Below are 25443 nucleotides of genomic sequence, written 5' to 3' on the forward strand. Positions count from 1 at the left end.
TTAATACTGTCCTTTACCACTTTGAATATTTTTTTTTCGCCGAACCCTATGGTAGGGGAGAAAGAATACTGCCACCGAGGTTCCCACTTGAGTCGTAAAAGGCGATAAAAACGGGACGGGGATAGGACTAGGCATCCTGCTCTCTGTAGCCCCAAAGGGGGCTTTCTTAAAAAAAAAAAAAATAAAAAAAATAAAAAAGCAAAGCAAAGGCAAAGGCATAAAAGGGTCTGGGTGTTCTTCAACCAGAATCCTAAGGTTTTGATCTTTTAACGTGCGTGAATATGTTAAAGATGAGAGTAAATGGGAAGAGAAAGGCAGTATGTTTGTGAGAAGAAAGATGGATGTGTTGGCGTTGAGTGAAACTATGTTGAAAGGGAGGGCGAGTTTGAGTTTGGGAGTGTAGTTGGGAGGGTGTCAGGAGTGAAGAGAGGACGAGTGAGCGAAGGGGTGACTATACTAATAAGTGAAGAGGTAGGTAAGCGTGTGGTGGAGTCGAGAGAAGTTTCTTCATGGTTAATGTGGATGAAGGTGAGATTTTTTGTAAATGCATATGGACCTGGTGGAAAGAAGAGTGTAGAGGAAAGGGAGGCTTTTTGGATGGCTTTAAATGAGTGCATAGAGGGTTTAGGGAGAAATGTCAATGTAGTGGTATTGGGAGATTTCAATGCTAGGGTAGGAGACGAACCAATAGATGGAGTGGTTGGGAAGTGTGGAGTTCCATGAAAAAAATCGTAGTGGAGAGATGATGGAGATATGTCTAGAGAGTTGATGATAGCAAATACAGTGTTAAGGAAGAATGTCAAGCATACACATGGGAGAGGGTGGTGGATGGAAGGGTAGTAGATAGGGCATTAATGGACTACATAGTGGTAACTAGGAGAATAGTAGGAAGAGTTAAAGGTATGTTTATAGGGGAGAGAGTGGAGGAATATGAGATCGTTTTTTGGCAGATAAGTTGAGAATGGAGGATAGATGGAGGAAGGGGAAAAGGACAGGTGATAGGAAGGTGCTTAAAGTAAACTATTTAAATGGGAAGAAAAGGAGTACAAGAAACTGAGAGAAGAATGGGAGGGAGTGAAGGAGTAATGGGGATGTTTCAAGGATGGAGTCACAAGGTGCGCATGATGATAATAATAATAATCATAATCATCGTTACAAACAGAACAAAAAAAAAAGCAAATAAACAAAAAAACTATAACGACTGATAACGGTAAGGACTGATGACGATAATAATGGTGGTGATGATGATGGCATTGATGGTAATAATAATGATGTTTATGGTAATGATGACAGTAACAATAATGATGACAATAATGGCAATGATTTAGGAAGAAACATTGGACTCGCTTGTACTGTATCAGCGCGAGACTATATCTGTGTCGCCGGCTAATGCAGTGCAAGTTGACACACTTCTTGGGTTTGGTTGAGAGACCGGGGGGGGGGGGGGCAGCAGGCCCCTCGGAGCTAAACGGTCCCTTAGATGGAGGTCAGTTGTGTTCGATGGATTTTCAAAGACGAGCGTCAGGAAGATATGACATCTGTTACCGGTTTATGGTCCTGTGATTAATGACCACAATTTGTATTCGTGGTCAAAGTGAGGTCGATCTTACACATACTAAGTATTAGGACGTGCACCACACTTGTTAATTTTAACTGTTGAGAACGTGAATAGTTAGAACAGGACTTAACATTGAAAATTTTAACATTGTTTTAACTTCTTGCATTTGTATCGTGTCTCATTACATGACGCAAAGGTAATTTGCCATAGGAGATTCGAAAAACAAAACGTTGTACTCGAAGTCGTTTCTACTCAAACGAACTCGTAACAATTCCCAAGTCTCCGCCTACACGTGACCTTGATCACGTGTACCTAACTGTACTAAAGGAAAGGGTGTATGTCACATGTTTGAAACCCGTGTAGACTCGCTCGAAAGACTGGCGCATAACAACTTGATTCCAGCTGGCGACGGGCAGTTTTATTTTAGATGCCGTTAGGTGATTTTATACAGCCGAGGGAGGTTGGGAGTATCCTAAACAATGTTCATTCTTTTTTTTTTTTTCTGTGAGCGTAGCAGAAATTTGGTTATGTACCATCTGATCATTTAAGCAAATACACACAATTGAAGTTTGTATTACATATCACCAAGCAGTGACGTACCATATTTTTAGAGAATTTATAAGTTGATGTTTGGGTGTTTCTGTATTGAATGGATTTTAATATAATTTGAAAACCTTGTGTGCACAAATTTTTTCTTTATGTTGTAGAACGTGCGCGCGCACATGCGCACAGATTAGAAGGAACGTCCCAAGGCGTTGCTTTTCAGCGAAGTAGGGCCTTTAACTTCATTAACTCACTTGCACCCTTGTTCCCATCAACCTTAATTGACGTCAGACGATTATATTTAGGTAAGCAGAGCACCATAAATGAGTAAGTTTAGATACAGTTACAGAGTATTAGGCACACAATACAGTTCTGGTTATTATGATTCCGTTTTGTAGCACGCTGTAGTATGCAGGAATGTCGCGTGAATTCAACATGTTTGTTTCTGAACTTGTCACGGATTTGAACGTCTGGCAGGTTTTTTCTATGATAAAAATTAATAAAGAAAGAACACTTTAGGATCCAGCAGCTGAAGAGGACTTCAATTTCTTCAAGAAGTCTGAGCACGCAAGGCACATCTATATGCACTTCCTGGTGTAAATCCAATCCTTCCCCTGCCCCGCTTTCATTTGCCAAGGTGTAACCATTACACAGAAGAGTGAACTACATTGAGTTACATAAGTAAAGCATATCTACAGGAGACTTTTTGTTCCATAACAAGGTTATACAACCCCCCCCCAAAAAAAAAATATATATATATATATAATATATATTTCTTGGAAGCTCTGCCACGTGATTCTAACCCTGACATGTGCGTCCATATTCACAAGGTCAATGCGCTAGCAACCGTGCTACGTGTGATGGTTATAGGGAACTGTACAAGTACCAGGATTCACGTAACATCAGAAGATCTAGTCTCATTTTCATCCAATCCCATGGCAGAGCTCCCAAAAAATGTTCAATCTGTAACATACACAACTTGTCGGAGGGCTCGCCTAATACGGGGATTGGATGAAAATAAGACTAGATCTTCTGATGTTACGTGAAGAGTGGTCGGGGACTTGTTCAGTCCTTGTGAACCATCACACGCAGTACGGTTGCTATCGTCTTGACCTTGTGGTTATGGACGCACGGGTCAGGGTTCGAATCCTATGGCAGAGCTTCCAAAAAATGTTCAATCTGTCTTTAACATACACACACATACATATATATATATATATATATATATATATATACATATATATATATATATATATATATATATATATATACACACACACACATATATCAGCCTAATACCACACTGTCCCTCACTCCCTCAAAATTGCAAAATAGAATATTTACTGATTTATGGGATGAACCAGTAGCCATGGACAGTTTTCATGGGCGTTAAGGGTCTCCAAAAGGATACCAGAATAATGGAGTGGTTAGATTGAATTTTGTACATTTGGTTGTTTATTATCATAAACCTGTTATATTTTGTTTCACAGCAACATGGGTGGGTGGTGGCTACATCAACGGCTCTGCAGAATCCATTTTCACTTCAGGCCTCATCTGGTGCCAGGCACCTTTTGGCTATGCTATCAGCCTTTCTCTTGGTAAGTCTTAGGAAAATGGGCATTGAAACAAGCTAATGCCATGGATGAATTGAATGTGTTATGGCATGCTTATATTGAGTTTAATTTGTTTCTGCAAAATATGGTGAGGTAAATTAGAACTATTTGAATTAACCCAGCTTTTACCTAAAACAAACAGGATTTTTTTTCTTTAATTTAAATTATTTTGCTCTTCTACAGGAGGTATGTTCTTTGCCAAGCCTATGCGTGAAGCTGGCTATGTGACTATGTTGGATCCCTTACAGGACAAATTTGGCAAACGGTGGGGTGGTATGTTGTACCTGCCTGCAGTGCTAGGGGAAACTCTGTGGTCAGCAGCTATTCTTTCGGCTCTAGGTAAGTTTTAAGGTACGATCTTTAGAAGAGGTCAGGGTTAGAGAATAGGGTTTTGGACTGATAAAGGCTGGGAGCTGGAGAAGTCCATTTTTGTTAGTTTTGTGAATGTGGCAGGTTAATGACAGGTACCTACAAATTATGTTCCTCCCAACCATCTTTAGAACCCATCAATGCCTTCACCTACACTTGAGGTGCAGCCCTGAGGAGTCAGCCCATGGTCTACATCAGTTTCAATTGTTTTCTCTATATTTTAATGTAGTAGATTGGATTTTGTGCATTTGGTTATTGACAACTTAAACCTGATATATTTTGTTTCACAACAAAACCCATCAGTGCCCTCACTTACACCTAGAGGGCCCTGAGGAGTTGGCACTTTGTCTTTAGACCAGGTCCATGGTCTCCATCAATTTCAGCTGTGTTTTCTCTATGTTTTCATGTAAGGAGAGCTGACACCCAGTGACTGCTCCATTCATTTTACTATTAAAAGTTGGTGACACAGAAAAAGCCCCAAACAAATACACCACAGATGATAGTCCAGCATTTCTTCATAGAAAGATCAATGGGAGGGCATGAGGACCACTGCTACCTTCATTAGGTTTATTGTCTGTGATACTTGAAGCATTGTTTAGATTGTGTATATGTATGTAGATAGAAGATCCATTTTTTTAAAGGAGCTGGTATATCCACCACCTGTTGCAGTGAATGGACTTGTTGGCTTTGTTATTATATATTAGTAAAGCCGTTTTCAGTTTTCAAGTTGTCCTGAATGATGGTCTGGTAAATGATTCATCTTATCAGGTGCTGTGCTTTAGAGGGTCCATCCTCTTTCCATCACTGTGGTGCTGTCACTTGAAGGCTCAGCTTCTTGACACCTCAGAGACATACAGTGCCATATACACACACAGATCACCAAGCAAAAACTCCTTAATGAACTGCCAAATTCTATACTTCACCAAACTTCTCCAAAAATCAACTCTGTAGATAACTCACTTGAGACAAGCAAGAATCACACTGGCATGCTAATGTTCTGATCATAATCAAATGCTCAAACAGTACCAACACAGAATTTGCCTATCAACCCCTGTGCAGAGGGTACAGAGTACATAGGAAAAATAATTGTTGCCTCGAGTTTCAATGACTGGTGACCTACAGCTCTACAATGTCTGGCAGTGGTCATTGGGCCCTCCTGTATATCTCTGTTCTTTTTCTTTACACTCTTCATTTCCTCCTCTTCTTTATCTTCATCCTCTTTTTTCCTTTTCTTATTTGTCCTCCACTTCTTTTGTCTTCCTTCTTCTCTGTTCTGCTCTTCCTCTACTTATTTGTCCTCTTCTCTTTCATCTTCTTTTACTTTGTCCTATTTTTCCATATCTTCCGCTTATCATTTTCTTCCTCTTATAATTTTCTTCTTTCTCCTTTCTCCTCTTTTTTGTCCTCTTTGTCTTTGTTACTCTATCCTCCTTATCCTTTTTTTTTTTGTGTGAATTAGTCAAACTGTCGCCACAGATCTTGCTTACACAGAAAGTAAGTTAGCACTAAATACCATTTACTTATCCCCATCTCAGGCTCAACATTGGCTGTTATTCTTGACCTGAACAATGAATTGTCCATCATCGTAAGTGCAGCTATTGCAGTGGCATATACACTTTTTGGTGGACTCTACTCGGTAGCCTACACAGATGTTGTGCAGCTTTTCTGCATTTTCATTGGTTTGGTGAGTAGTGACAACAGTCTTGTTATTCTACACAGTGCCTTGATTATGTATATACAAATGCCAAAAGGTTTTTTCTCCCTCACAAGGGAAATGGTCAACCAAGAGATGCACCCACCCTTCATCCATCCAGCACTCATTTGTTTTCCCTGTTACCTTAGCTCCTTGTGGATGAAGGACCATCCCTCAGTCCACTGCTTAGGCCAGAAGCAATGTAGAAAGGCCAAAACTAGTTTACCTCTACTACTTTATTACATGGTGACCCTCCCCCCTCATCCATTCATGAATATACAGAGGAGACATGAAGAAATCCCTTTAGGCTTTCCATATGTCCAAACCACTCCAGTAACCTTTGGTCAACCCTACTTTGAATAAATGATATGCAGTTTCAACAAATGCCTTGTTTATTTCAGTGGATATCAATTCCTTTTGCCATCAAGCATGAAGCTGTAGGCTCCCTTGCTCCAAGTGATACAGATTGGCTGGGAAGCATCGAAGAACCCCATTTATGGGGTGAGTGGATTGACTACGCTGTGCTCCTCATTTTTGGTGGCATTCCATGGCAGGTGAGTACTTTGGCACTACTTTGGCCCATCGCCAGTGGAGTCCTATCATAATTTGTATGTGAATACAGAGATAATGGAAGATTAATTAAAAGGAAGGTATGATCTATGGAAACAAATGATACCATATAAGTATAGTTCTTGTCCAGTAAATTATAATCAGATAAATACATACATATACCAAAGGCTTTTTCTCTTTTACAAGGGAGGTAGCCAAAAAACAAAGGCATAAAACCACTCCCACCCATTTCACCCCCACATACTCCACCCCCATCTCTCCCTCTTATCTTGACTCCTCCTGGAGGACAGGTCATCCCTACATTTCACCCAATGCCCTGGGTCAAAAGCAGTGTCACAAGATACAGCACATCCACAGTAAGGCCACTTCAATAAAAACATGACCCCCCCCTCCATCCCCTCATGCAGAAATGGAGAAGACTGGAAGAAATCCCCTTGGGCTACATCAACTTATTTTGCACACATACTCCCTTACCCCACATCCCCCACCCACTCCCCCTCATGCATCCCAGCATCATCCATACATAACCTTTCTCCATTCACCCCTATCTTCTGTCCTCTCCCGTCCTTCTTCAACAGACATTTCCCTCTTTCCCAATGCCCCTTTTGCCCCAATCTATCCATCTTATCCTTGGTTGCCCCCTCATGTTCACTCCTTTCACCTCTGCCTTCCACATCTCTTTTACTAATCTTTCTTCACTCATTCTCTCCATGTGTCCAAACCATCCCAATACTCTTTCATCAACCCTATCTCCCAACTCTCTTTCCACCTGTTCTCCTCCTCACCTCCTCATTTCTCACTCTATCCAGCCTAGTAACCCCTATCATAATTCTCAGGCACCTCATCTCAAACACATTCAAACTCCTCTTCTCTTCCTCTCTTATGTTCCATGTTTCTGCCTCATGGTGCTATTGGCACAATCACTCCTTCATACAATCCATAGCATAGCATCTATTCCTAAATGTCTATTTCTCATTACACTTTGTAATTCCCCAAGCCATTTACTTGCTTCTCTTAATCTACATTCTACCTCAACTTCCACTCTGTTTCCTGCCACATTCGCACCCAAGTATCTGAAACTATCCACTTCCTCTAGTTTCTCTCCCTTAATACTCACCTCCAGTCTGCTGCCACTTTCTCCCCTTGTACATCTAATCACCTTACTTTTACCCACATTTATCTTCAACTTCCTTCTTTCACACACCTCCCCAAACTCTGTCACTAACTTTCTCAATCCCTCTGATCCTACTACAAGTGCAGTGTAGTCAGCAAACAACAATTGGCATATTTCCTAGTTTTCTCCATTTTCTTTAACCATCTCCAATCCCTGACCCACTACCCTTGCATTTACCTCTTGCACCACCCCATCCAAGTATGAATTGAACAACCAAGGTGACATAACACATTCCTGACAAAGTCCCACCTTTACCTTAAACCACTCACTCTTTCCATTTCTGATTCTAACACAAACTCTACTATCTCTTGACTGCTCTTAAAAGCTTTTCTCCTATCCCATATATGTGCAATTCCTCCCACAGTGGCTTCCTGTCTCCCCTGTCATAAGCCTTTTCCAGATCCATAAATGCCCAAAAAAACATCCTTATCTTTTCCTAAAGCTTTCTCACATATCTGTCTTGCCACAAAAATCTGATCCACACAACCCCTACCTGTCCTAAACCCACACTGTTCCTCACCAATTACTCCCTCTGTTTCTCTCCTAATCCTCTCAATCAAGACCCTCCCATACGCCTTCCCAACTATACTTAACAAACTGATCCCTCTGAAACTACTACACTCACATCCCCTTTTCCCTTTTAAGGTGGAACTATACAGGCACTCCTCCAGTCCTCCGGCACTCTACCCTATCTTAAACAAACATTAAATAACCTCACCAGCACAGTCACTGTGCCTCCTTTTTCTTTTAGACATTCTTCATGACATCCATCCAACCCAGGTGCCTTACCTGCTCTCATAATCTTAACAACTGCCTTTACCTCATCTTTCTTTATTTCTTCTCTGTTTTCCTCACTCATCACTGTCATTTTCTTACTACTTCCCACTGCAACTACCTCTCCCTCCCTATCCTCCTTCATATTTAGCAACTCCCTGAAATACTCTCCCCATTTTCCTCTTACTGCCTTCTCTTTCATTATCATCTCTCCATCTGCACTTTTTACCTTCTCTTCTCTACTTGATTCACCTCCTCTTCCTCTGTTAATTTCCATCCAAAACATAATTTTATTACTTTCAAAAGTTTCTGTCATACCCCATTTCACATCTGCTCTCCTCTTTGCCTCCTTTATCTTATGCTTTACTTCTCTTTTCTTTTTACCTCATATGATTCTCTCATCCTATTTTGTAACCAATCTGTGAAAGCTCACTTATTCTCATCTACAACCTTTTTTGTTTCCTCATCCCACCACTCTCTACCCTTTCTTCTATTTCATCCCATCCTACTTGTTCCACACACCATCTTTGCACACCTTGTGACTCTCTCCTTGAACCATCCCCATTCCTCCTCCACTCCTAGTTCTATTCCATCTTTCACTCCCTTCCACTCCTCTCTCAGCTTCTTCTTGTGCTCCTTTTCTTTCTCATTTAAGCAATTCACTTTAAGCACCTCCCTAACTACTGTCCTTTTCCTCTTTCTCCATCTATCCTACACTCTCAACTTACCTTCCACCAAAGAATTATCTGATATTCCCCAACTCTGTCCCCTTAGAACATGTACATTTAACTCTTCCTACTATACTCCTGGTTACCACTATATAGTCCATTAACATTCTATCTACCAACCTTCCCTCCATCACCGTCTCCCATGTGTACTTATGCTTGACTTCCTTCCTAAACACTGTACTTGCTATGATCAACTCTCTAGACATCTCCACTATCAACTCTCCACTATGATTTTTTCCTAGAACTCCACACTTCCCAACCACTCCATCTATTGGTTCATTTCCTACCCAAACATTAAGATCTCCCAATACCACTACATTGACATTTCTCCCTAATCCCTCTAAGCACTAATTTAAATCTATCCAAAAATCCTCCCTTTCCTCTACATTCTTCTCACTACCAGGCCCATATGCACTTACAAAAACCCACATCTCCCTTCCCAGTTTCATCTTCATCTACATTAAGGGGACGGGCTGATCAAAAGATGAAAATCTTTATTAATTGGGTTATTGCACAGAAATTTGTGCCAGGAGTTAGGGACACCATATACATCTTTCCTAACCCCAAAAAACTAATCTGCAACCCTTTCATGTTTTGCCCCCCCCCCACCTCCCTTTCAAAAAAATTGATAATTTTGAAATGGCTACTCCTCCTATAATAATTGCTCTACATGAATGAAACTAATATGGTGGAAGGACCTCATCCAGACCTTCAAACTAATAGAGAGAAATTTTAGTTAAAGTAATTAGTTTGTGGAATTTTAATTTTTATATTTTTTCCCACCCCGTCCCCCTTCAAATAAGGAAAAAAAAATTTGGCAAAAATTAACCCTTTCAGACATTAAATAAAAACGTTCTATTTCATCAATCAGGCAGATTTAGACATATTATGTGTGAATTTTCATTTAAATTGATTAAGGTGTTATGGAGGATTAGAAGTTTGAAGGTATAAAACATAGGTTTTGAGATACGGGCCTTCAAAGTTTTCACTAACTTTGAACCCCTACATACTAATATAAATAAGGGATATCATGGCATTTCCTTATTTAGTTTTTTAGGCTTGAATGTTCATAATATTTAGAATAAAATCTATTCATATTCAGTCATATGTTGATGTCCAGTCATATAATCTTCTGTCTTCTGGCTCCTGGTCCCCACCTGCATTTTAGGCAGGTTATTACATTAGGGTGTCAGTTGCCAACACTACTCATTGTTGCCAGGTTTTCAGTTGAATGTTCCAGGAGCATATTCTTTTACACTTTTCTTTGTTTTTTTCACAGTTTTGGGTTTCTTCTTCCTCAGACTCAACTGTCTTTGATCTTCCTGCATCGTTAGGAAGTGGTCAAGGGATGCAGAGCCTAATTTCAGGGCTTTCAATAAACTTGCCTGCTGATACCCAAAATTGTGGTCCAGAATTGTTGCTTGGCACACAAACTGCAGTCTTGATGCCCTAGCAAACTTGGTCTTTTGAGCTCTCTTCGCCACAGTCTCCACTCATTCCTCATCATGCAGCTACCTCAGTCTTGTCCCCATCCTCTTCTATACATGATTGATTCATTCTAATTTGTTGGCCTTGATGTTTTCATAGGGGCCACGGTCATTGTTCAGTGCACAAACTGCATTGTAGGCGCTGGAATCCCCATCTCCAACAAAATTGAAGTATCGGATTCCTAGAGACTCAGACCGTGCAAACATTCTTGTAGCTCCTTCTTGTTCCATTCCTCCATGCTGGGGTCTATATATAACCTCTGGTACAGAGACAGAGTTGCCAGAAGTCACTAGCAATAGCACTCAATCATTACAAATTATTGTTATTTATTGCAATAATATATATATTGTACTGACCAATACGTATCATAGGGCCGAGATGGGGTCGAGTTGGGGGAGGAGGGGGTTTATTTGCCATAACTATGAAAATAAGGCGAATTTTGATGAAATACTCTGCATACAGACTGTCGATTGCCATACACAGATGTAGAAAATTTTTCCCAGTTTTTCACCGGCTGGTCAAGAATTGATGAAAATTGGGAAAAACCCAATTTTCATCAATTCTTGACCAGCCGGTCCCCTTAAGGGACTGTAGGGCGCGAAAACACGAAAAATTCTGGAAAATTAACGAATTTTAGGTAAACATTTCAAAAGATTCTCTATGATGGTGGTAACACTTTGGCCAAATATTACAGCTCAATTCCGTTTCTTTTCTAATATATAAAATAAAATAGATAAATTTTTGGCAACCTCTGGCAACCCCATGCATGAAAAAACATTCTGTATATTGAAATAAAGTCGAAATTTTGATACCCAGTTCTGTTTTGTTTACAATAATTAATATATATGGAGATATCTGGCAACTTGCCCAACACTAATCGTCAATCACCACAAGGATCTCAGTATCTCTTCAAAGCTAAAGGAGAAAGGATGTCGCCCTGTCGCGTATCTGTTAGCCTACCAGTCATGCATGCGATCGTATTATCTTTTTTTCTACCAACAGGTATTCAAAAGATTCTCTATGATGGCTGTAACACTTTGACCAAATATTACAGCTCAATTCTGTTTCTGTTCTTATATATAAAATGAAATAGATAAATTATTGGCGACATCTGGCAACCCCATTGCATGAAAAAACATTCTGTATATTGAAATAAAGTCAAATTTTCGATAGCCAGTTCAGTTTTGTTTAAAGTTTTAAACAGAAACGTAAAAAAATAGACAATGTCACGAGTGAGTACGCGGCCGGAGGATTTTAAATGCCGGTGTGCTCCTTTAAACTTTAAATGCCTCTCCTAAAAAGTTTATGTTTTTTTTATTTTAAAATAGCCATATCTCTGTTTCTTTTTGTCCGATTTCATTCATTCTTTAGAATTTGTAAAGAGAAAGAGTAATTCTTTAATTTGATTAGGAAAAAAAAAGGAAACTGTAACTTAATTTTTTTGTTTAATTTATCATAGCAGATTTTCACTGAAGTTTCTACTATTCAAATAAAAAAAATCATAAAAAAATAAAAGAGAGTAGGAAAAAATCTAACTCAATGAAGTTGTTCCCAAGACTCTAATCTTTCATTTCCTACATAGTAGGCTGATTACCTATGCGTATGGATACTTCAATGATTACAGATACTATCATAAAAAAAAGAAAAAGAAAAAAATTAACTACACGTAATATATACATGTTACTAAAACAATTTAGTATGCAATAATACTCTTTCCGATAGAGTAAGTATACATAAGTTCACCAAAGAAATTGAACAACTTTTATGACACGCTCACCTATAAGCACTTCCCACAGTCCCTTAACCTTGAAGAAACCTCCTTCCACTCCACTACATGCTTACCTATCTCTTCACTTACTAGTATAGCCACCCATTCTCTCCCTTGTCCTCTCTTCACTACATGCTTACCTATCTCTTCACTTACTAGTATAGCCACCCCTTCTCTTCCTTGTGCTCTCTTCACTCCTGAGATCCTCCCAACTACACTCCCAAACTCAAACTTGTCCCTCCCTTTCAACTTGGTTTCACTCAATGCCAACACATCCATCTTTCTTCTCACAAACATACTGTCTATCTCTTCTCTTTTACTCTCATCTGTACCACATCCACACACATTGAAAGACCCAAACCTCAGGGTACTGGCTGGAACACTCCTCCCAGATCCTCTTATGCCTTTATTTTTTTTAGGAATATCCCCTTTGGGGCTAGAGGAAGAAGGATGCGTAGTCCTATCCCCATCCCGTTTTTGTTGCCTCATATGACTCTAGTGACAGTATTCTTTTCCCCCACCACATGGTTAGGCAAAGAAAGGAAATGAATATTTAGAGACATGGTACAGGACAATAACAAGAGTAGAGGACAGCATAACGGAAGGACAGTCGCAGTATAATAAAGTATCATCATTTCTCTATGAACAGAGATTTCCTCTACCACAGACAAAATGATGTGTGGTTCTGGTCCATAGGGGCACCCAATATAGACCCTAGAGTATAACTGCATGCTACTTAGCAGCTTTTAACCCCACAAAAGCATGCAGCCAATACCCTAGACGGGGGTACAGACAGTAAATACAATTACTGTAAATACTCTCTCCCTATCTATCACACACATTAGAAAGGTCCAGGGAAAAGGGGAAAGTGCTTTGGTATAAGCATACATAGTAGATGGAGAAAAAGAGACGTATATATGAGTGTAGCTTTTCTCCTGTATATTAAAATTAGTATAATTAGATATATGCACAAACTAGGTGGATATCTAATTAGCTACTGGTAATATTGTGTGGTTGGGGCCCACACTAGGAATAAGGAGGCTAAGATAGGTTAGAACTATCTACTTGGCTCACTAAAAAAACTGTCTTCCCCATATACTTACAGGTATACTTCCAGCGTGTGCTGTCAGCAAAGACTAGTCGTAATGCACAGATTCTCTCGTTTGCTGGATCACTGGGCTGTTTCATCATGGCAGTACCTGCCTGCATTATAGGTGCCATTGCAAAAGCTACAGGTAACAACAACCATATGTGTACATCTTTACAAACATCTGCACTGTGCACATACCTATCCATGCAAGCATGGAAGTACAGTGGAGCCTCTATATCTGAACATATTTTTATTTGAGCAATCAAGTAAGTGAACACTTCTACCCCCCTAAAAATAAAATAATTGCTCATTTATTTGATCATATTTTCAATAACTGAACAAAACAGCTGGACCACAAAATCAACATTGCATTGTATTAACAATCAGTAAATACAAGAACATAAGATCATGCTTCAGATCAAGCTCCAAAAAATATGCAAGCAATATGTATGGTCTGAGCAATTTTGAGATGTCTAGCTAAAAATAAGAAGTTATTTGTAAATATAGAAATGCTAGGCCAGTATGACTAGGTGTCAAAAAAGTCAATAATTCTTTGCCACATTAGGCTAAGTCATAGGATATGAGAATAAAGATTAAAAATATAAAAGCATAAAAACATGTCAATATTATTTGTCATATGCTTGTCTAAATTATTTTAACTACATATTTGATGAGACTACATTATCTGGTCATTTTTTCCAACAATTTACCACTGTTACTAGAGAAATATTGCCTTATTTCAAGCCTTGTTCTAGTTCTCTTAATTTTGTAATTATGACCCTTCCTTAAGTTTTAGGAAACTGATTCATCATTCTGTATTTCGAATACCTTTTTAGTGAAATTGTGATCCTGACCTCATTGAAGGAAATTGAAGAAGAAAAGAAGCTTAGAAGGAAAGTTGGGGGAACAATTGAGTTGAAAAAATAGGAAAGTGGGGTAGTGGAACACATGTTTCAGATCTGGCCAAATGAACAAACTTTTGTGTGGATCAGTGACAGTCTTTTGGGAACAGCAATTTGTGAAAAACCAAAGTATCTGCAAGATGCACCTGGAACTAATCCTGAAAGTGATGATTTTAAAGCATGTAGACTGTAGAAGTTGGTTTAAGAAAGAGAATGAGAATTCATAGGGTAGGAAAGCATAGGGAGGGTGCCATTGCTAGCAAAGAGGATTCTGAAAAAATATAAATTAAATTTTTATTTTTAGTCTTAAAATTATGTAGACACCAGAAATTTTAATCAAAGATTACTTCCTTTATAAACAATAACATCCCTCTCCCAACTCCACTCAGATCATTATCATTCCTTAGTAAAGGTAAAAGTGTAGTTTAAATTAATTTTTTTTGGCATGTACTTATGCTTTTTATAGTTTTCAAGTTTGGGCACATGGAAGGAGTTAGGATATACTAGGTAAGGTAGAGGTGGATGAAATGAACTTAAGGTATGGATGGATGGGTTGAGGAGGGCCCATGGTACAAGGGGAATGTCTTTCAAACTAGTAAGGGAGAAGGCCAGTTATGTATGAGTGGATAGTAGTGATTTCCTACTAGTGATTTCTTGTCTGCTCTAAATCTTGGAATAGATCACCAAGAAGTGTTGCCATGTAGTGAAGAAGTGTGGGTAAACCAATTTTAGCTGTCAGCACTCTGTTGGCACTTTGCCTTGCTGCATTGCTTCTGAGCTGAGCAGTGAATGAGGAACAAGGAGCTATGATAAAATAGGCAATAAATGGGTGTTGGGTGTGGGGTGGATGATGGTAGTGGGGTGTATGCCTTGACTGAGCTATCCTTTTTATAAGGGGTAAATTTGCCATTTGGTATATGTATGGACATTATTTCATTTGAGAAAAATTGATCTAATATACTCCCTACTCGCTATAGCTATCTAAATGATTACTTGATGTGTCCAGTGTTTGAAAATGACCATTGTTGAGAAATGAGAGAAAATTATACAGTTCTTTAGGGTGAGGAAAGAATGCTGGAGGTGCCAGTGTGCAAGAATGTTAAGTTTTAAAAGTGGCTACAAAACATCAACAGACCAGTAAAAATGCCCCCCTCCCCCCAAAAAGAAAGTGCAAGGTGCAGCCCTTGGAAAAAAAATGATGATAAAAATGAAAAATAAAACAAATGAATAAATACATAATGAAAAAAATTATATTTGAACAATTTTGTGGGGCCAGTTAAGTTCGAAAATGGAGATTCCACTGTACATGTACACCCATCTTCATGATGCCATGTAGTCATTGGATGTTGTATAATTTTAGGCCCAATGGAGGGGTGATAATTCATTTAAATGCATTGTCTACCTGCACATGAACAGACTTCATATACCTAGCTTTTGATGTATTCTTTTTCCTTTTTTTTTTTTTTTTTACACCAGATTGGACAGCCACAGACTATAACCAGACAATTTCCACCAAGGCACAGACCAAGCTTGTGTTACCCCTTGTCCTGCAGTATTTAACACCTGGAGTGAGTATTTCATTTTGTATAGGCCAAAACACACATGTATCCTTTAATATGCAAGAAATATGGTTGAGACAAAAAAAAAAATGTTAGATTGAATACTCAACCTCTCCTACTTTATAAAAACCCAAAAATAATGGGTCTCCCTTATGATACATATATCCTTCAGCCCATACATCAAAACCTGACAATGAAGACAAATGAGAAACTAAGCATACTCAAAACAGTTGCAAGTCAGCAGAATGAGGTACTTATCACTATATACAAAGAACTTGTACAAACCACACTTGATTACACCTCTACAGCATGATACCCAACAATCAAGAAAATGGATATCCTTTTAACAACACAAAACAAAGCATAATGAATTAATAACTGGATGCACTAAAACAACCCTTATAGAACATATACATTCAGAAACCAATATTTTCCCATAGAACAAATGTCACATGAAATTGATCAACTCACATTTATATGCATGAGCTCTCAAACTCTCTCATCCCTCAAACCCTATTACATAAACACAACCCTCTGAATGTAATATATAAACAATCCCAGTAACATACTCTTCAAACATTAAAAATACCTTGCAACCTGTGCTTCACAATACATCCTAGAAAAATTCATCACAAAACAAGAACTCTACAACAGACCCCTATATTCCATACTCCACCAGATTTACCACACCCAACATAGAAATGCCTCCCAAGGCAAATAAGAATGCTGCATTCAGACCATCAGCATGGAATAGTTTTCGCTACAGAAACAAACTGCCCCAGATGCAACCATCATAAAGAATACAGAACACAGATCTTACATTGTCCAACCTTAATCATACCCAGACCACAACACAATATTTCTTCTTTGAATGACTTATGAGCAATCCAGTGGCTATTGCCAGGTATCTGGGTGCCAAATAGAGTAATCATGTTTTTAATTTCAGTGGGTTGCATTCCTTGGGCTTGGTGCTGTCAGTGCTGCTGTCATGTCATCAGCAGATTCTTCAGTGCTGTCAGCTTCTTCCATGTTTGCAAGAAATATCTACAAGAATGTGCTTCGCCCCAAGGTGAATAACAGCTTTGTTCTGGAGTGGTGAGCCAATGGTGATGCTACAACACAATTTCAGATCTCTGGTTCTATCATTCTTCCTTAATCATACCAATGGGACCAATGATGGGTACCTGTTTGTAATAGTCCTGCAAGATGTACAGTACCAACACAGAATATGTGTAACCACAGACTCAACCTGCCCTAGGTACAAATATCACACATTTTCCATTCACATTCACCCGCCCTCTCTCTTGTCTTGGCTCCTCCAGGATGATGGGTCATCCCTGTATCTCACCCACTGCCATGGATCAGAAGCAGTGTCACAAGACACAGCACATTCACAGAAAGGCCGCTTCATTTAATTGGTGACCACTCCCTCCCTCTCTGTCCCCTCATGCAGAAAAAGAGAAGATGGGGAGAAATCCCTTCGGGTTGTGTAAACTTATTTTTCACACATACTATCTCACCCCCCCCATCCCCCACCCACTCCCTTTCATGCATCACAGTATCATCCGTACACAACCAATTTCCATTCACCCCTATCTTCTGTCTTCTCCTGTCCTTCCTCAACAGACATCCCCCTTTTTCCCAATGCCCCTTTTACTCCATCCATCTCATCCTTAGTTGCCCCATCATGTTCACTCCCTCTATCTCTACCTTCCACACCTCTTTTACTAATCTTTCTTCACTCATTCTTTCCATGTGTCCAAACCATCCCAATACCCTTTCATCAACCCTATCTCCCAACTGCCTTTCCATCCCCATTCTCCTCCTCACCTCCTTGTTTCTCACTCTATCCAGCCTAGTAACCACTATCATACTTCTTAGGCACCTCATCTCAAACACATTTAAACTTCTCTCTTATGTTCCATGTTTCTGCCCCATACAGTGCTGTCAGCACAATCACTCCTTCATACAATCTCCTCTTAGTATCTATTCCTAAATATCTATTTTTCATTACACTTTTTAATCCTTCAAGGCATTTACTTGCTTCTCTCAGTCTACATTCTATCTCCATTTCCACTCATCCCTTTCCCTCCACATTTGCATCCAAGTATCTAAAACTATCCACTTCCTCCAATCTCTCCCCCTTAATACAGTCTGCTGTCACTTTCTGCCCTTGTACATCTCATCACCTTAATTTTATCCACATTTATAGTCAACATCCTTCTTTCGCACACCTTCCCAAACTCTGTCACTGACTTCTTCAATCCCTCCTCTGATCCTGCTATAAGCACAGTGTCGTCAGCATACAACATCTGCCTTATTTTCCACTTTTCTACATTTTCTTTAACCATCTCCAATCCCTGACCCATTACCCTTTTGTTTACCTCTTGCACCACCCCATCCACGTATAAATTGAACAGCCAAGGTGACATAACACATCCCTGGTGAAATCCCACCTTTAATTCAAACCACTCACTCCATTTCTGATTCTTACCACAAAAATCTGATCCACATAACCCCCTACGCATCCTAAACCACACTGTTCCCCACCAATTGCTCCCTCTGTTCCTCTCCTAATCCTCTCAATCAAAACTCTCCCATAAGCCTTCCCAACTACTCAAGAAACTGATCCCTCTGAAACTACTACACACACTTGTCCCCTTTTCCCTTGTAAAGTGAAACTATACAGGCACTCCTCCAGTCCTCTGGCACTCTACCCTCTTTTAAATAAACATTAAATAACCTCACCAGCCAATCCATCATCACTATACCTCCCTTTTTTAGACATTCTGCATGACACCCATCCAACTCAGGTACCTTCTCATCATCTTAACAACTGCCTTCACCTCATCTTTCCTTATTTCTCCTCTATTTTCCTCACTCATCAATGTAATGTTCTTAGCGCTTCTCACTGCAACTACCTTTCCCTCCCTATCCTCCTTCACATTTAGCAACTCCCTAAAATACTCTGCCCATCTTCCTCTTACTGCTGTCTCTTCCTTTATCATCTCTCCATCTGCACCTTTTAACTTTACTTCTCTACTTGATTTGCCTCCTCTTCCTCTCTTAATCTCTTTCCAAAGCATCTTTTAATTACTTTCAAAATTTTGTCATACTCTAATCCCATTTCACATCTGCTCTCCTCTTTGCCGCCTGTATTTTATGCTTTACTTCTCTTTTCTTTGTACCTCTCATGTGATTCTCTTGTCCTCTTTTGTAACCAATCTGTAAATGCCTACTTCTCTTTTACAACCTTCTTTGCTTCCTCATCCTACCACTCACTACCCTTCCTTCTATTTCCTCCCATCCTCCTTGTTCCACATACCATCTTTACACACCTTGTGACTCCCTCCTTGAACCATCCCCATTCCTCCTCCACTCCTAGTTCTAATCTATCCTTCACTCCCTCACATTCCCCTCTCAGCTTTTTCTTGTACTCCTTCTCCATTTCTTTCTCATTTAGGCAGTTTCTTTAAGCACCTCCCTACCTTTTGTCCTTTACCTCTTTCTCCATCTATCCTCCACTTTCAACTTACCTTCCACCAAAAAATGATCTGATATTCCCCCACTATCTCCCCTTAGAACATGTACATCCTTAACACCTCATCCTACACTGCCCTGCACTATCCTCAGATAAGAACACATTATTTCTTAAGAAACACCATGCGAGGCCAGAGCTTTATTAAGTAAAAGATAGATTCATTGGCAACTGCCTTTTGCATACACAATATTTCTTATCTGAATGACCTATGCCTATGGCCAGTCTGATGGCCATTGCATCTTACTTGGGAGCCTTCTGTAAGAGAGACTTGGGGGAACAGATTGAATACAACAGGACAAAGCTAGAGGTAGTTGTTAACCTCTATTTACTATGATGCTTAAATCTGAAGTCAAAATATCTACTTGCCATCCAGATCTCTTAAGTTGTTGGAATTTTAAATTTTCAGACTGTTAGCCTCTACAAATTTGATAAATCATAGTCTGCCTCTGGAGGCATTTATATATAATTATGACAACTTGTGAACATGAGTAGATTGAACTGGAATATTATATTTCCCTAAGGAGCATATTCTTCTTGTTGCCAGAATTTATACCATTTATCCTTATCTCATTGCAGGCTAGTGAAAATGAACTAATATGGGTTATGCGTGGATCAGTCATTGTTGTTGCAATCAGTGCATCTGCCATTGCTATCAAGGGCAACTCCATCTATGAACTCTTGTAAGTACTGGCTATCTTAAAATTCTAAAACCCTCCCACAATTTATCATATTTTTTAACATCCAAGACCATCAGTTGTCAAAGATGCACCCAAGTTTTAGCCTGCTAGATTTCCAAGAAAAGTGTAATACATACATTCATACATACATAAACCAAAAGGCCCTTTCCTGTTTATAAGGAATTGGCTTAGTCAAGGTATTTACCTAGTTGTATTTTACAGGAAGGGGAGCTATGATTGTCGTGTCCTGCCTTTGTATCTCCCAGTGTCTAGTTTGCTCTTAAACTCATGAATGGTTTTTGCTCACACTATTTTTTTATCCAGTTTGTTCCAAGTGTCCACCACTCTATGTGGAAAACTGTTTTTCTTCAGATCTCTTCTATAACTATGTTTTTTTTATATTCTTTCCATGTCCTTTTGTGTTTCTCTTGTCCCGGTTTAACAAGTTCTCTCTTTCAAGTATTTCTGTGCCCTTCATGATTCTGTAGATGGTCAGTAGGTCACCTCTCTCTCTTCTTTGCTTCAGAGTTGGTAACTCCAGTTTAGCCAGTCTCTCCTCATATGACAAGTTTGCAAGTGCAGGGGCCATTTTTGTGGCTGCTCTCTGGATTCTTTCTATTTTCTTTATATTCTTTTTGGTACTGGGTGACCACAATGTTGCTGCATATTCTAGTCTAGGCCTTATCAGTGTGACCAATATTTATTTTAATAATTTCTTCATCCAAATATGTAAATGCCACTTTTATTGATCTTAGCAAGTTATAGGATTCTCTAAGAATTTTGTTTATCTGTTTATCATAGGACAAGTTGTTTGAGATAATTACACCCAAATCTTTTTTGGATCCCACCTTCTTTACCTCCTTAGTTCCAATTTTATATTGTCCTGATATTCTATTTTTACTTTTACAAACTCCGTTATGCTACACTTCTTAATATTAAAGTCCACTTCCCATTTCTGACTCCAGTTCCATACTTTATTCAGGTCTTTTTGTAGTGATTCACAATTCTTTTCAGTTTTTACTTTCCTTAACAATTTAGCGTCATCTGCAAAGAAGCTCATGCAACATTGCACATCATCATCCATGTCATTCACATAAATAGCAAACATTATTGGAGCCAATACAGATCCTTGCGAAACTCCACTGATCGCCTCTTTCCAACCTGAATATTTTTCTCTGAGCACTACTCTCATCTTTCTACCAATCAGGAAGTCCTCCATCCATTTTAGTAGGTTCCCTTGTATCCCTCCTACATGTTCCAGTTTTTTTAATAATTTTTCGTGTGGTACCTTGTGAAAAGCTTTTTGTAAGTCCAGGAAGGCGCAGTCAGCCCATCCATTCCTTTCTTGCACTGTCTATTAATCTTGAGTAAAAACATACTAAGTTTATTGTACATGATCTTCCTTGTCTGAACCCAAATTGTCTTGGGTTTATTATATTATTTTTTTCCAGGTGTTTTACCCATCTATTCTTGATGATTTTCTCACAAATTTTGGCTATAGTGCTTGTTAGTGAGACCGGTCTATAATTAGTTGGTTCTTCCTTGTTTCCTCCTTTATATATTGGTACAATGTTAGCATTTTTCCAGTCTTTTGGTATTTTTCCTTCTTTAAGTGAGCAACTTATTATGTTATGTATTTTGTCCATTAGTTCTTCTTTGCATTCTTTTAGAATCCAATTTGCAATTCCATCCAGACCATGTGATTTCCTGACATCAAGGTTTGATAGATGTTCCATTATTTCTTTTTGTGTTATTATCTCGCTCATGGGGGGAGATCACATTTCATTTCCCTCGTCCCAATATTGTGCTTTCTCTCTAGTGAAAACAGACTTGAAGTGATTATTCATGACTTCGGCCATTTCTAATTCTTCTGTGTATTCTATATTTCCTTGGCGTAGTTTCACCATTTCCTGTTTATTTTTAAGTTTACCATTCATGTATCAATAGAATAGCTTGGGTTGTTCCCTTTTTTCCTCTCTTCATACTTTTACATACTCATTTCTATAGTTTATATATATTTGCCATTTTCCAGGTTTTTTATCTTTTCTCCATCTTTTCCAAGATCTGTCCCTTCTATCTTTTGCCTCATTGCACCTTTTGTTGAACCAGCATTTAATGTACACTCTCTCCAACTTCTGTCTTGGTACATGCCTATTCACCCCTTCATTGCAGTTATCCATCAGAATATCCCATTTCTCTTCCATTTTTGTCTCCATGTAAAATTTTTCCCAATTTGCATTCTGAAGGAATTTCTTTAGTTTTCCAAAGACTGTTTTGCTGTACATCAGTCTTCCTTTTCTATGCTTTTCATATCTCTCCATGTATATTTCTTCCTTTAGTTCAGTCTCAATGAGTATATGGTCACTCTTTCCAATTGGTGTCTTATATTGGATTTTATCCACAATTTCAGGTTCTGTTGTAAATATTAAATCAAGTCTTGATGGTTCCTCATTATTTCTGTATCTGGTGTTTTAATTGACCCACTGAGTCATTGTATATTCCATGGTCATGTCCAGTAATACATTACCCCACAAGTCTTCTCCGCCTTTCACTGTCATGACCTCCCAACAAATTCCTCTGCAATTAAAGACCCCCATAATTACCAGGTTACCTCCACCCACTAGTATCTCATTTAATGAATGCCTTGTATCTTCTGGCATTTTCCTATGCTTGTTCTCTTTCCAAGCATTCATTTTTGGGGGCACATAAGTCACCACTTTTCATGTCCTTGTCTTTGACTTTTATCATGATCAGTTCTACATTACTTTTGCCCTCTGCAATTTTTGTCACATTCAAGTTTTTCTTGGCCAAGAACAATTCCACCTCCCTTTTTCTTGTCCGTTTTTAATCTAGTAATTGTATAGTCCATGTCCTACATTGATGGGTGGTATTGCACCCCTTAGTTTAGTCTCCACAATTCCCAATATCTGGTTTTTCTTCTTATAGGTAATCAATAAGTTCATTCAGTCCTGAAATTAATTGGTCGATGTTAGTATAGGCCTCTTTCAATTTTTTCCTTTCTCCATCTTTTTTTCTGTCTTTGGTTTGCCCATTCTGATGTACCATTTTCTCAGTCTCATGTCGATTACTCTCCAATAGAATTCCTTGCTTTCGGTCTCCGTTCTCTTTGCGTTCTTTTCTTTAGCTTCATCTCCTAGTGTCTTCTCTTTGTCTAATCCCTCAATACTCATTTCTCTTTTTATCCATATCTTATTGTAATGTTCACTCCTTGCCAACTTACCTACTTTTACAAATATGTCTTTTACTACCATTTGTGATCTTAGTTTTATCTTTAGGGGTCAATATCTTTTCTTAGAATAATGACCAATTCTATACACATCATTGATGTCCTTCCCTACATCCTGAATTTCTTTTAAGATTGCTATTGCTTTTTCTTTTTCTTCTTTTTATCTCATGTATCTCACCAGACCATGTTTTTTTTTAGTCCATATTCCACAATACATTTTATCCTATCCACTGCATCTCTGATCCAATTTGCCTTTTCACTAATTACTTGGATAATTGTGTCCCTGCATTTGTTGTTGGACTTTCTTTAAAGGCAATTTCTTTATTTTCTATGTTTGTTTTCCTTCCATTTCTTAATCTTTTGGATACTTTCCTCACCTAAGTTCTCTTCAATTTTTTCAGTCATTTCTTGTATTTGTTATTTACCTCTTTTTTTTAAGTTGTCACTATTGGTAGTATCATTAATTTTCTTCTTTTCATTTTCACTCTTCACCTCATATAATTTTTCATTTCCTTAATCTTGTTTCTTAGATCCAAATTAGTTTTCCTTAGATCAGAAATTTCAATGTTAGCTTATGCTAAGCAATCCATTAGTTCAACAATTTCCTTCCATAAGTCCATAATTTCATTCTCCCATCATTTTCTATATTTGCTCATTTACCTATCTCTAAGATTCGATTTAAACTAATCCTTTTGTACTTACCGAAACCTGAGAAAGCATCATCGTGGTATAACCTTGTGGCATAACCTTGTGGCCACTGGGGTTTCGCAGTGGTTGTTTACATCATATTTCAGCTTGACGCCACTAGATGACTCTGCTGTGAAGTTGTCATTCAAGTCAGACTTTTCATTGTTTTCCCCCTTTTTTTTTTTTTTTTTTTTTGTTAATTACATCTTACTCCATTTAACTAGCACTGCAGATATTTCATTTCAGACACCCATGATTTCTCCCCTCCCATACAATACAAATCAGGTTTCCTTCTTTTGTTGTATATCCTCTTCTTTGGGGCACAAAGAAGGTATGGCAGGGCTTGTGCTAAGGTATTGACTTAAATATATTTAAGCTTGTGCTAGGGTATTTACTTAAATATATTTAAGCTTTATATGCATATATATGTATAAAGCATACATACATACATTCAGTCCTCTTATATGGAGTTGGCCAAATCAAGTTATGGGAGAATATGTATGCACGTTTTACATGTGTGTAAATGTATGCCCATTTATAAAATGTGTATACTTGCATTCATATCCAGATATACCAAAAGGCTTTTCCCCCGAACTATACTTTTTAAATTTGATTTCAAACATAGCTAAACTCCTCTTTTCTGCTTCTTTTAAATTCCACATCACTGCCCCATACAGTGTTGTGGGTTCAATCACCTCTTCATCGTGTTTTCTTTGTGTTCATCCCTAGAAACCTATTTCTCTTGACATTTTTCATTCCTCCCCTTACTCTATAATTTCCTTCCAACCCCACCTGATTAGAAAACAGTGTGTGATCACAGTGAGGTTGCTTTTCCATATGCATAGATGTTCAACATAGGCCATTTGAAGATCTTGGTATAGTTGATGTAGTGTGTTTACTTAAAAGGGAACTTCCATTTATAATCATATCTAAAGAAGGACAAATTATTTCAAAATTAGTCATCAGCAAGAGAAATCTTCTGAAAATTAGTTTCAATAAAAGAGGAAATGACTATTTTTTTTTTCTATTACAACACATTGTTCTATATAATCATAGCCACTGTAATGATGGTCCTACATGAATATCAACCCCCTCCTGTAAGTTTTTATCATAAAAACCTGGTGCTGGTATTTTGTTACAAACTCTTCCCAGCCCCACTTTTGACCCAGTGCTAATACAATACTTCTCTACTCCACAGTTACCTATGTGGGGACTTTGTGTATGTGATGTTGTTCCCACAGCTGACCATGACTGTGCATGGGGCCAAGTATGTCAATGTATATGGTTCCATAGTGGCCTATGTGGTTGGACTATTGCTTCGTATTTTAGGTAAGTTAATTATTATGTTATTATACTGTCATGCAAGGAAGGGAGGGACAGGGGTAGGGGCTGCTTATGTAAGAATGATACTTTTTTCTTATCTTTTTCAGCACAAGGGGACAAAGAGGGGGGTTGTTGATAA

General features: G+C 38.5%; 1 protein-coding gene across 1 annotated transcript in view; it reads left to right on the plus strand.

Annotated features, from left to right (window-relative positions):
* LOC143036678 (high-affinity choline transporter 1-like) overlaps positions 1–25443 on the plus strand; it is an 84648-nt gene that overhangs the window by 53407 nt on the left and 5798 nt on the right. The window contains exons 3-11 of the mRNA XM_076204239.1: positions 3592–3699; positions 3898–4053; positions 5619–5767; positions 6178–6330; positions 13384–13513; positions 15747–15838; positions 16776–16898; positions 19947–20050; positions 25180–25310. Of these exons, the coding sequence (XP_076060354.1) occupies positions 3592–3699; positions 3898–4053; positions 5619–5767; positions 6178–6330; positions 13384–13513; positions 15747–15838; positions 16776–16898; positions 19947–20050; positions 25180–25310 (1146 nt within the window). The remainder of the gene's footprint in view (positions 1–3591; positions 3700–3897; positions 4054–5618; positions 5768–6177; positions 6331–13383; positions 13514–15746; positions 15839–16775; positions 16899–19946; positions 20051–25179; positions 25311–25443) is intronic.

This window comes from Oratosquilla oratoria, chromosome 21, assembly GCF_046742065.1.
Source record: "Oratosquilla oratoria isolate Oo_2021 chromosome 21, ASM4674206v1, whole genome shotgun sequence".
Lineage (NCBI taxonomy): Eukaryota > Metazoa > Arthropoda > Malacostraca > Stomatopoda > Squillidae > Oratosquilla > Oratosquilla oratoria.